The following is a 13,735-nucleotide window of genomic DNA, read 5'->3' on the forward strand; positions in this document are numbered from 1 at the left end:
ATTTACAGCAGTGATGGCGAACCTATGACACGCGTGTCAGAAGTGACACACGAACTCATTTTTTTTGGTTGATTTTTCTTTGTTAAATGGCATTTAAATATATAATAAATATCAAAAATATAAATCTTTGTTTTACTATGGTTGCAAATATAAAAAAATTTCTATATGTGACACGGCACCAGAGTTAAGTTAGGGTTTTTCAAAATGCTGACATGCCAAGCTCAAAAGGTTCGCCATCACTGATCTACAGCAAGTGATCAGGGAACAAACACATCTCACTCTCCCGTCCACAAACAATCAGGATTTCTGGAAAGAAGCAGCTAAGTTATGCAATACCCTATGTGATAGGATCCTTTTTCTAGGTTGTGCTCTCACTAGAAATCCATGGACCTAATTTACTATGTCCAATGCATTTTTCAATTGTTTACAACTCTGACTTTAGCAGACCTTTCAGCAAACCCACTGTTGAGCAATTTGATGTCTTACCTGAGTGACAGCGACGTTTGTCCCATCTGTGACTTCCACAGTCATATTATAAATGGATCTCTGCTCTGCATCCAGAGGTTTGGCAATGACAATGGTCCCGACACCCTTCTCTGCATCAAAAGAGCTGTCAAAATTCCCCCCTGATGATTTCACAAAAACAACATCAAATTAGCATATCGGAGAAGTTATTACATGGATTGAAGCACATTGCTTTAAAGTGAGCTCTTATAATATTTTTGACAGGCATCCTTATGTTTCAATTTTGTACATATCAAATGGGACCTCTTTATAACTAACTTAATTCATATTGTAAAATACAGCTGCTATAATACATAACAAATGTCACCCCAAAATAATGTATTGTAAAGAAAACCTCAGCACTAATGTTAAGAGTAGTGAAGCATAAACTGACTCCATAAAATATTAAGAAAACTAAAGGCCCATCAACCTGTTATGGCTTCTGGGCTAGGAATTTGTATAACTTTTGGCTTTCCCAAAGTAGATTAAATTCTAAATGAACAAACAGTCCAATTATGATGAACAAAAATGAATAGACATTCCTAAATCTATTCCAGGATTGATGGTAAACATTTGGTGCTAGAGTTCAGAGTTCCTCCATTACATGTCAAAAATAAAATTATAAATACTGGGGGGAAAAGAAAAAGCAAAAAAAGAGAAGAATTTCATATAAAAATTTTATATTTGCAAGTTGGGATATTTATAGAAATGTTTTTATGCTATTTTGACAATGTGAATTATTTTTCTCCCTCCAAAGTAGAAAGTCTACGGGAGACTTACAAAATGAAATCTGGAAAGAAGTTGAGAAAAACATCAGCTTATGTATATCAACTTATAAAACAATTAACATAAAAAGTTTAGAAAACTTTACTTGTTCCCTCCTGGACCAGGTATAATCTACAATCTGTGAATGATGCACTTAAGACAACGCAGGCCTTGCAAAGTTATTGTAGATGTTTTCCATTCCTGTGAACCAAAGTGTGGTTTATGATTGTTCCAAAATGAAAGGTTTATTTTTAGGGGAAATAGAAGATAATGGGTTTATACCATTTATAGGCTAGAACAATTTTAATTAAATATCAGTACATGTTCGCAAGCTCTATTTATTTTTGTCTGAAATTTCATGATGTGAATTTTGCTCTTAGACAGTAGTTTTATTTAGCTACAGCTCACAGGGCAATGCATTTACTGAATTTCCTATTTTAGAGAAGAAATCTTGAGTTCTTTTACAGTCAGCATTCTTTTCCTTTCATTTTGCTGATCAATGAACAATACTCTATACAATTTTTATGATATTACAAATGAGCAGGTGAGTTCAGGGAAAGGAGACTTACTTGAATTGCTAGAATGTGATATACAGTGACACAAAATAAATACAGTAGCCACCCTCCTTATCCACAGGGAATAAGGGGGGATTCCTGATCTAGATGCCAGAAACCCAGGATAGTACTGAACTTTGAATACACTATTATGACTTTTCTGACACATACATACCTATAGTAAAGTTTAATTTATAAATCAGGCTCAGTAGGAGATTAACAACATTAACTAATAATAAAATAGAACAATTTTAACAATACATACTTTGTAATAAAGGTTATGTGAATGTGGTCTCTCTCAAAATACCACCCACTGCACTCACCCTTCTTCTGATGATGATGTGAGACAGTACAATGCCTATGTGAGGTGAATGACATAGATATTTTCAGACCGAGGCTGACTGCAGGTAACTTAGATGGGAGAACGCGAAATCATGGATAAGGGGGCACTGCTGTACCATGCTTAATTAAAATAAACCTGGTCACACATATCTCAAATACTTATTGCTTGCAGCTGTCATATACACTGAAGATTATTTAATTGCCAGAGAGAGCATAATTGCCCTTGACATTTCATTAAAGTTATGGAGACACAGGGGTACCACAGAATTGCTTAGAGAAGATACATTTTTCAAAAATTTCATCTAAAAAGAGACTCATCTTCCAATTAATATCTTTAACTGATTTACTGAGAACTAAATGTTAATTATAAATTAAAAAAAAAAGTATTTTGAAGAACAGGATAAGGAGAAAGGGGAGGAAATCTAGGCTGAAGAGGGAAGCAAGCCCTGGGTCACCACGTCTTCTCCAAGGGGGATGCCTCATGTTGATTACCGCGTGAAATAAAAGGTAAGGCTGATTCTAGGGTCTGGAATAAACATCTTAATGAGCAAAGGAAAATCATTTGCTATCGAGTGGTACCTTCTGAAAAAAACCTTTGCCAAGGAAACTTTCAAATCTCCTCAGACCTGTGTGTAAAAAAAAGATAAGAATGCAACTTCTTAAGACATTTCTTAAATCACATTTCACATCAGTTTTAGACCGTTTTCTTAACTAAGAATTATAGTAGCTCTGGTTTAACTTTCAACTGCAGTCTGAAAACATTAAATGGAAAATTTCAGAAAGAAACAATTCATAACTTTTAAATTGCTTGTTCTTAGTGTGATTAAATCCTGAACTGGCCAGCTCTATCCTGCCCTGGGCATGAGCCATCTCTTTATCCAGAGTACCTATGCTGTTTACGCCTCCCTTGGTTATCTCTAACCTGCATTCAAGTAACCCGTATTTGACTTAATAATGGCCCCAACGCACAAGACTAGTGATGCTGGCAAGTCGGATATGCCAAAGAGAAGGCGGAAGTGCTTCATTTAAGTGAAAAGGTAAAAGTTCTCGATGTAAGAGAACAAATCTTGCGCTGAGCCTTCTAAGATCCGTAATTAGAGTGAATTTTCTATTTGTGAAATTGTGAAGAAACAGACATGTGTGCTAGTTTGCTGTTGCAATCCAAACTGCAAAAGTCACCATCACAATACATAGTAAGTGATTTGTTAGGATGGAAAAGGCTTCAAACTTCTGGGTAGAAGACATGAACAGAAAATGGGTTCCAATGATGGCTTCATTCTGTGCAAGGAAGTATGGAGCCTCTATGAAGATGTCAGCAAGGGACCCCTGAAACAAGTGACACCAAGCCATTTGCTGCAAGTCAGGACAAGGTTTAGACTGAAAAATAAAAACTACTGGAGAGAGAAAGACCACATTCACATAACTTTTATTGCAACACATTGTTGCAATTGTTCTATTTTATCAACTTTTATTGTGAATCTCCTATGGTGCCTAATTTATAAATTAAACTTTGTCATAGGTATGTATGTACAAGAAAAACATCATATATAGGGCAGGGGACTATCCGCTGTTTCAGGCATCCACTGGGGGTCTTAGAACATATCTCCCTAGGATAAGGGGAAACTACTCTATTTTCTTAAATCTGAGGACACTGATTGTTTTTTGGGGGGGGGAGTGAGGGTGGAAAAAGAGGTCACCTTTCAATATCAATTATTTTAGAAGATGAAAATTTGTAGATTAAGGCAAAATAGAATTTATGCAAATTATAGAACTTTGGATTAGAAAACATGCAAGCAAAGATGTCTGGTTTCAGTTACTGTTTAAATGGGGCAATCCTATAGGTTCTCCCTCACCTGCTCGAGACTCACATTTTCCTTGGGGTCCTATGCAGACATACATGACCATTTCATGTGCTTAGTGGCATAAAATGGACATATTTTATGTATGGCATATACCTGGTAGATTGTGAGCTTTATTATTCGCTATTTTTCCTATCAAATAATATTTCTGGCTACTTTTAGGGCTGTACATTTTTGTAGCTCTCTCTCTTCCTCTGTGTGTGTGTCTCCTTCATTCACCTTTACTGTGTCAAATACTCTAGAATAGAAACCTCTAAAGGGGTCGGGGAGACAGACAGACCAAAAGCAGACCAAGGAGCGCCTGAGAGAGCCTGTGAAGTCGCTCCCCGTCCATCAGCCTGGCTAACAGCCCACTGATCATCCTCTCCAGGGCGTTTGCTCCTAGTCAGACCAAGATTTCATGTAAAACAAGGTTCCCGAAATCTTGCCTTGTGTTCTAAAAGGAATTTTTGACAGGAGACATAGAACCTAGACCAGCAGTTCACCATCAACCCTCACACAATTTAATAACCTACCACTTAAGCATCCCATCTCATAGATGACTCCGTCTCTCCCCCCCAGGGCTCATTTGTCAGGCTCCTGTTTTGCCTGATAGGCGATTTCATTTCTTAGCAAACCATGGCCAATTCATCTGGGGCAAGACTCTCGGATGGAAGGAGTCCATCTCCCCTAGCAGCATTCCCTTTAACCAAGCTGTGCGTCCTCAGAGCCAGTAACACAACATGCAAAGCCAGAGTGTGCTGCTGCAGCAGCCTTAGCTCAACAAAACGGGGGAGGAGAGAGGGCACCCCAGCGGGTCTGAGTTTCAACAAAGTGGGGAATTGGAAAAGTCACAGCCCGGGCGTTGCTGCAGGGGTGTGCGGCAGAGATGGTTAAAGCGAGGTTGTGAACAGCCCACATAACAGATAAGTCACGTTGGGACATTCCTCTGTGACTGTTTTCCATCAAGACAGGGTAATAGGGTCAACAAAGAGCAGACGAGGCATCTTAGATATCTACTGGATTCTAAAATTAAATACAGCAAGATGGAATGTCCTAAAAAGCTTTAAAAAATGGGACAAGAATGAAAATACTATGAGCCAGCAGCTACTGCTTGAGTGTGCTGGGCGGCAGGGTGTTGGGCCACATTTGGTTGTTTTGCTCTAGGAAGGGCGCAAAGCATCACCATCTCCCCATGGTGAGCCCCAGTGGTGAGTATCACACCCCTTCCCTCTCAGAGAAGCTTCCAGGCCCCTCCCCTAGCATATGATCCCATTCCACTTGCTGTGCAATTGTAAAAAAATATCAACCCAAACCTAGTAGTCACCAAGGGGGAAGTGTTATTTGAGAAGCTTCCAAAAACACTGAGCTGCTGAATCTCAATGAATTAAGGGAGTCGTTCACAAGCTGTTCATTCAAGTTCCGAGTGTGCACAGAACTTAAGGGGAAAATGCTAAACATTTGATCCTGAATAATTTTCTGCCTTGGAGTGAAGCAAGCACGGGGCTGAAAAGGGTATTCACATGGAGGGCAGGAGATGCGGGGTGGAGGTCAGGAAACAGTGGTAGGAAGGAAAATGCCTTCAAGGATCTGATTTAAGATTTACTTTCTTAAAACAATGAATATAGAAAGCACTGCCTAGGCTTTTTACTACTTCCCTAAAATCTCTGTGGGAGTGCTCCCTTGGCCTGTATTATTGCTACGGAGAAAAGAGGTGCCTATTTGGGATCAAATTAGGGGCGGAGTGCAGAATAGGAGAAATGAAGTGTTTGGTGTCAACTGAACATCAATGGAGCAAACATCAGCTGGACGGAGAGATAGCTATGTTAGAAATGGTGCACAGACATGGTTTCTTTCAGGAGGGGTGGGTAAGAGTGTTGTGATAAAGAAATGTGACCATTTGGTCAGAGAAGACCCAGACACGTCCAAGCTCCGGTCAGAGAACAAAGCAGCTAGCTTCGGTAGTTGCTTTTAGTGCTACTGAAGAGTTGAACTTGTCTACGTGATCCAACCCTAAAGACGGAGGGCTCCATTGGGGACAAAGTTCAAGAGGGACAGATGTTAAGATTATGAGACAGAAGCATCCAAGAACCCAGAGTGTGCAGAAACCAATGACAATAAGGGTCCAGGCAGTCTCTATCTACCTGCAACACAGAAAGGTATTTCCGGCCGAGTTAGTCCTGTGTGCTAGCTCACACCATCAAAGAGGTATTTCAAGGAATAGCCCGTTTCCTTTCTACACATTGGGTGAGGCAAATGCACAAAGATATTGTCATTATTTACTATCTACAAGAGAGGCTTTTTCTAGCCTAAGTCAGGTCTGAAGCAACAAAAGTGGGTGGCAACACCCCCCATCAAACTGTGGGTGAAGAGGAATTACTTGAGATGGGCAATGATGGGGGTCTTTACAATACAAATATTTGCCATTGGGATAAAGATACGGGGACTGAACGGCGAACCTCAGTGTGTGCACATTAGCGAGTATGTAAATCACAGAGCTACTGAGATGAAATTAGAGTCTCCTGAGAAGCGTGAAGATATGTGATAAACCCACCAAGAATTATGGGTTAATTTTGTTCCCTTCATTCCCCCCCCCTCCCCATTTTAACACACAGAAGGAACATGCTGTGCATTGAGCTGTTTAAACACAGAACAGTTGAACTTTATTATGTTTCCTTTTAATAACAGCTTTCTTAACTAGGTTACAAGTTGGGCTTCTGTTTCTGGAAGCTAAGCAGAGTCTAGCTGAATAACATCTTGTGAGCAGTGGTCTCTTTGGAGACACAAGAAAGTGACTGGCAGATCTTTGGGGCAGAGACTCCAGGCTCAGGAACAAAATCATGCTGGCCATACAGTTTCTGTAAGTTCATATTTTGGTGGGAGGAAAAAAATGCAATTAAACAAGAATCAAGTAGATGTATAACTATGGAAATGAGGAGACTACTCTCAGGGGGAAAAGCATGCTGAAACACTGTGCTCACTTAATGAGAATTCATCCGTTACAGCAGTTGTAAGCTGTAAGTGCTATATTCTCTGTTACCCTAGGTGTCAGGATAGGTGTCTGAATGCACTAGGCTTATAATGGAAGCCTGCCTTGACTCCCCTTGGAAGAGTCATAGAGTATTTACCTGGGCAAGGCCTACTTTAACCGGAGACCCCGTTTCAGATCCATGCTGACACTGTATGCCTCGTGTCTATTCTTAGCATTCAATTATAGTGCACTGCTAAGTTTCTTAACCATTGGAAGTACTGTTCCCTCTTCCCTCTATTGTTAGCTTGGCCAGGAAAGATGCTTAGGCAAGCAGAAAGGGAAGAGAGAGGAAAGTTTCAATGGCTAAGGATAACTAAGCAAGAAATCTCAAAAGTGAGAATGAAACATTTGAATATGATAAAGAAAACAACAGGCTGTTGTCTGGAGATTGGAAAAAAAATTGTTAGATTAGAAAAGATTTTCAAAGGGGGATTTTGTGGAGGAGGGACCATATCTATACTGAACGCAACCAGCGCCTGGGGGAAATATTTTATTTTTGCAGTGAAATAGAGAGTTGGTGTCTCAAGAAGTTGGGTAGATGTGGGGGTGGAAACAAAATCATGTTCTGTTTGAGCCTCCAGCTAAGTAAGTTCTATTTGTAGGAGAAGCTTGGCTAGAGGTTACCGGGCCCCCAGTGAAATCTCTGTGATGGAAACATCACAAACCAGAGGGACAGCCCTGTGGTCTTCATTAAAGGAGCTACTCAGTACACGGAATCTGAGAGGATTCTCTAGGAAGAGTACAGCACTTAGAAACACAAAGAGGGAGAAACAGAAAACTGATGCCATGGTTTTGACAATGATTCCCAGACATGCATTGGGAGCAGCCTACAGGGACTCTTCATAGAGAGGGCTCTCATTTGCAAACTGCCCCTCTCAGGTGCGGTGGTGGATATGGCTTGGAATGCAATGGAAGGTCACACTGACTCAGTTGGTCGCAGGTGGCATCACAGGGTTAATTCATTGTCTACCTGGGCCGTCTCCATTGGTCACCATAGTTTATCCCACACGCCCTCAATGGACCACAACAGAAGCACTGGCAGAAGGAAGGAATGAGGAGACAAAGGTCTTTACCTTAAGGTTTATGGATGGAGATAGGAGAAACACGAATGAAAATATACAATAACACTAATAATGCTGATATAAAACATGCAAGTAAGGTAACATGCAATACTACTAGACATGCTTACCTATATGTAACCACACACACACACACACACACACACACACGCACGCAGGAAAGCTGAGGAATTACAAACTTGACTTGGCTAACGGGTCAGATCAGGGGTCCTCAAACTTTTTAAACAGGGGGGGCCAGTTCACTGTCCCTCAGACCATTGGAGGGCCGGACTATAGTTTAAAAAAAAAACTATGAACAAATTCCTATGCACACTGCACATATCTTATTTTGAAGTAAAAAAACAAAACGGGAACAAATACAATATTTGTATTTGCATGTGGCCCGTGGGCCGTAGTTTGAGGACCTCTGGGTCAGGTGGCTGGTCAGAATGAGCATCAAAGAAAGGTGTGCTTGCAGCACTTTTGAAGAGGGTGGGCAGGGAAGGTGGTGAGATGTGCTGAGGGTCAGGAGATTGCATGCACGGATCACACAAGGGACAGAAGCAATGCTGTCTGGCTGTCCAGGTGCTTGCAAACTGGACTGTCAGGGAAGGAGGGAAGTAAACTGGTGGCTGATGAGAGAGGGCAGCTCCTCCCACAACTCAGGACAGCTTCCCAGGAGGCCCGTTGCCTATGGGTTTGGACTATATTCCTTTGGGTTACCTAAAAGAAGTCACTATCACACATGCCCCTGGAGGCCTGGCACCAAGGACACATGTTGACATTGGATTCCACCTGGGGGTGGTGGCAAAGGAATCACCCAAGCAGATGGCACAGGCAACCAGGCGATACATATAGGCAACCCTTAGTTTCACCAAGAGAGAGCTGCCTCAGATAATAACCCAATGAGCTGAAAATTACTAAGAATCAGAAGTAGAGACATGTTCCATGGACCAGAGGAGGTTCCATTTCAAATGCATTAAGCAGAGATGAAGAAGGAGTTGAAAGCTTGGAATGAGGATGGCCATGTACAGGGATGCTGTGATGAATGCCAACTAAGTAAAAACAGAGACGTTATACCATCATTTCAGAAAAGTGACATCTGTAGAAAACAGGCCCTTTCTTGCTTGGAGTTTGGAGGACCCTCTCTACTGAGGTCTGGTTGGGGGTCACAAGGCATGCTTTTTCTGTGCCTCATTAAAACGGATGTGGAATGTTCTAAATGCTTTCCCCAGATCCAGCCATTCCTGGGAAAGAGAGGCAGGTTCCTGCCCATCTTTTCCAGGCAGTGACATGTGGAAGGAAATGACTCCCCCAGACCAGCAATCTGGATTCCCCGCCTCCCACAGAGAACCGTGGGAAGTCAGCTCTAGCTCAGCCGAGTCAGATCCAGGGCTGGCAGACACTCTCCCCTCTCTCCTCTGAGCAATAGCCTAGGTTTCCTGGTCCTCAGCACTTATTTCCTCTCCACCGCTCTCCCTGCGGGTTTGTTGAGGGCAGCGGTGCTGTTTCCCCCTCTCCTTTTGCAGCCTGCGTGCTTGCTTGCTTTCAAGGAATTCAAAGGTTGGCTCCCAAGGTCTATCCCGTGTGCTTCCATCTGCTTTCTCTATTCAGCTCTTGAGGGAAGCTCTCACTGGCTATATATCCCCGTTCCATTTCCTGCCCTTCCTTTGGTGGAGAGCAGCCAGGAAACTCTTCCTGGTGGGGTTTTTGGGTCTAGGAATGGCATTACTGCTGGAAAACAGACGAGTTGGGATATATTTTACTTTACTTCTCAACTGGAAAAGGCCCAGTTAAATAAACCAACCTACAAAAAAGATGAAAACAAAACAACAAAAAGCCCAGGATACCTCAAAAACAATGAAAAATAAATCAAAACAACCCCCACTGGAAACCCAAACCCCATTCAAACTCAAACAAAAGAGTCACTGGATACGAGTAATGCAATCGCTGTTAGGGGCGGGTATGAGGTCTGTGGGCTGCACTTCAGCCTGTCACAGGTGGTTATGAAAGATGTCATTTAATTCGCTTTAAAAAACTGTAAAAGGCAGATTGGATAGTTGTATTTTAGCAAATGTGTTTGCACTAAGGGTACCTTCTGTTGAACAGTTCTGCCCACAAGCTGTCTGTAGAATATAGAACATCTCTCGAGCATGCTTGCCACCTTGAAGCAGGGTAGTCGGGAGCAGAAAAAAAAAAGAACAGAATGCAGAAAAAAAGGTGAAGAAAAAGAGAGAAATGAAGGACAGCAAGTCTAGTACCATCAATACATTTAGAAATGAGATTAGCCAAGTGTGACAATAGAATTTAAATGACACACAGAAAGACATTAAGATTGCAGTAAATAACGTACTATGGAAAATCCAGCCAGAGAGCACTTTCTGTTCAGCTTAGCTACAGAGTCGGAACGAAAGCACATGTCTATTACTCATTTTACTGGCTCTTTTGCATTCCAGCACTATACATGTTTCAATCTTAGCACTGATCATTCATTTTTTTTCTTAATTTTTTTTTTTTTTTTGCTAGTTGCTCCAGTCAATGATCACATTGCCCCATACTGCTCTGGAGGACTCAAACTTACCAACTATGTCAAACCACAGAGGGGTGTTAGCTGGCTGCACAGACACAACCCCCACAATCTCGGTGACTCTATCGCTCTCCATGACTGTGAAGTTATAAAATGGCTCATCGAAGGTTAGCGGTATAGGTGAAGGGGGTGGTTTCTTAATCCATTCAATGTGCAGACGGGCCGTGGAGGATTTCTGTGGGCGCCCATTGTCCACCGCCTTTATCTACTCACACACGGAGAGAAAACAGAAAGATGTCTTAGAGCTCGGATCCTCGCAGAAGTTTGGATCTGTCACTCATATATTGTTGAGAGAGCTGAATGTCCATACTCCTCACCATGTCAGCAAAGGGAAGAAGAGAGTGAAGATTTGGGAAGAATGAGCTCAGGAACTGGAAGGGAAACAGCTTCAACTTGGTCACATGGGGGTCCCATGCCACATTCACCGGAAGGTGATTTGGACCACAACCAACCTTATAGAGGTGGAAAACTTGAAAAACAAATGTTGCACTTAAAATTCTTAGCTTTTTATGGTCATGAATGATAGTTACATGAGTAGAAATAGCTCATTTGATTCTTTATACCTCTGAGGGTGATGCTTGAAAGGGAATAAAGTACATTGTGAATCTCTGCTTAAGTGTGAATAAAATGTGTACACAGAAGTGTGTGTGTGTGAGTGTGTGTGTGTGTGTGTGTGTGTGAGTGTGTGTGTGTGAATGGTTATGTTTTGCAGCTCCTTCCTTCTGCTTTATTCTGGAGAAGGATTTCACTCACACCGTCCAGGACAAGTGGAATAGGTGTGGGAAAGGCAGCAGCCTTGCTCTAACTGCCTTAGAGGCCCTTCGGTTATGCCAACTGAATGATGGTGAAGAACTCCCTTGATGGAAGCATGGGCTCCTGAAGGCAGTGGGGTGGGAAAAAGGGTGTTAATGATTCTTCTGTATGGTCTGATGTAAAAGCCAAGGAAAGCATGTCTCCTCACTCATATGAGAAGGGTAATCTGTTATGATGTCCTAGACTTAAATTGTGTGTGTGTGGGAGGCAGTTACGTCTAACAAGCAGACACCACTGAGAGAAAAGAAAAAAAAAGGATTTTTAAAAATATCAGGTTAAAATTAACATATATAGATGCATGGGTAATAGTTAGAGCCTTTAAAAACAGTGGCAACTCCTAGCTCCCTAGTGCTCTGTGTTCAGGGATGACCACTTTACCCTGGAAAATTCCTGTGAGAGGGAGGACCCTTGAAGATAGATGTCTTAGGTCAGGTTCCCTAGGAGCAGAGCCTGAGACAAGGATTTGAGTACAAGTGATTTTGGGGTGGAGGAGAAGTGTTCTCAGGAGAAAGGAAGTGAAGAAAGCAGGATGGACAGGGGGAAGATGTTAAGCAAGGATGTGGTCTCAGTTAGTCTAATCTCAGCCTGATCCCATAGGGACCTTGGAATCATGAACTGCACCACTGAATTGGATCCACCTGGAGGCTAGTGGGTTGGAGTTTTGTATCAGGTGTCGGCCAGTCATTGGTTGTGGGCTGCTGGGCTGCGTTGGGAATGTAGAACCAAGAAGTTCGGTCAAGGATGACTCTCTGGAGAAGAGGGCAGCTCTGAGCCCTTAGCAGCCAACATCCAGTCACTCAGTTTGGGGATAGCTGCACCAGCCTAGTAAAGGCAATCTGGGTGGGCACCAACAGCATCCACTGCCGTCCATGCCATCCTCAGAGATTCCCATTGGCAAGCCTCACACAGCTGCAACAGCACTTACCTCAGCAGAGCTTTTCATGGTACAAACAGGGCTAGTTTTTTATCATCTTCTTTTCTCTGCCCACTGTTTTGGATGCATTACTGAGCAGGGAAAGAACCCAAGTCCAGAAAATAGGAGTGAAAAGATAAATTAAGGGACGAAGGGCATCCTTTAAAACAATAAAGAACTGACTGTATACAGCAGAGAAGGTTGAGGACTAATAGAAAGATGGTAGATGGTGCTAACTCATGCCATTTGTTGGGTCCCTAGAAAGTGCCCATCATTTGTAGGATGACCAGTCCCCTTTCTGACATTAGTATTATATGTCTAACGTGGTTAGGAGCGGGGGGAGCTGGCTGGAACCTTAGAGTTTAAGTCTCTATTTGAGATGGTGCTCATGTCTGTTTTTGTTTTTAATTTTCTAACACTGAAAAATTTAGTCACTTTTTACTTAAGGTTCCCCCCCCCCCCCCCCCCCCCCGCCACACACACACACTTTTTAGAGAATAAGCATAACTGTGATTTGTGTCTCACAATTCACAGTTCATGTTCTATCACATTGTCAATAATTATAAGAGCTGTTTTCTTTGGAAATTCTTGGAAACACATTGAGTGATGTTGAGTAGCAGGTGGAATGTGTCACTCTGCTATTCCCCTACCCTCAGTTTACATCTATGCATAGTACCTTGAAACAATTTAGGGTCACAGGGAATGTGTTGAGTATGTGATGGAGCAGGGTGTGGACTAGGAATGAAGGAGGTTTGCTGATAGGACAAAACCAAAGGAAATGGTATCATTATTTTAAAAACATCACTGAAACAGAGGTAGCCTTCCACTACTTTTTACTCTAAAGATTCATTGTTCAAATAAATATACATGAATGAGAGAGTGACTCCTTCCCCCTATTAACGTTACTGAGGTTCAGAAAAATCTTACCGTTAGGATATCATAACTCCCTGCTGTAAATTGCTTTCTGGAAGAAACCATGCCAGTTTTAGGGTCAATAAAGAACTTTCCATCATCATTGCCATCCACTATACTGTAGGAGATTTCGGCGTTGGGGCCCTCATCTCTATCAAATGCAAAAGCTCTGTAAATCGGTTCTCCCCTCTTCTTCCGGTCACGTTCCGGTAGCTTGATCTGGTAGACCTTCTCGGGGAACTGGGGCTTGTTGTCATTTTCATCCAAAACCTGAACCACCACCCAGATGGTTGACTGCTTCGGAGAGGAACCGCCATCTGTCACTGTCACCTGAGATTTTGAAGAGAAAGCATTTTACAATCAGGAAGGAGAAAATCTCTTCTTGCCACTTGTCCTCCTGCCACCCCACAAAAGGTCT

The 13,735-nt window shown here is 42.2% G+C and overlaps 1 protein-coding gene across 2 annotated transcripts in view; it reads right to left on the reverse strand.

Moving 5' to 3' along the window:
• The window catches only part of FAT3 (FAT atypical cadherin 3), a 524,011-nt gene that overhangs the window by 118,056 nt on the left and 392,220 nt on the right, over window positions 1–13,735 (reverse strand). For both annotated transcript variants that reach the window (XM_070425876.1, XM_070425875.1), the window contains exons 4-6: window positions 13,333–13,647; window positions 10,674–10,884; window positions 487–626 (exon numbers count right to left, since the gene is read on the reverse strand). In XM_070425876.1, the coding sequence (XP_070281977.1) occupies window positions 487–626; window positions 10,674–10,884; window positions 13,333–13,647 (666 nt within the window). The remainder of the gene's footprint in view (window positions 1–486; window positions 627–10,673; window positions 10,885–13,332; window positions 13,648–13,735) is intronic.

The sequence above is a fragment of the Myotis yumanensis genome, unplaced genomic scaffold, assembly GCF_028538775.1.
Source record: "Myotis yumanensis isolate MYYU_CA2020_CCGP unplaced genomic scaffold, mMyoYum1.0.hap1 SCAF_10, whole genome shotgun sequence".
Classification (NCBI taxonomy): domain Eukaryota; kingdom Metazoa; phylum Chordata; class Mammalia; order Chiroptera; family Vespertilionidae; genus Myotis; species Myotis yumanensis.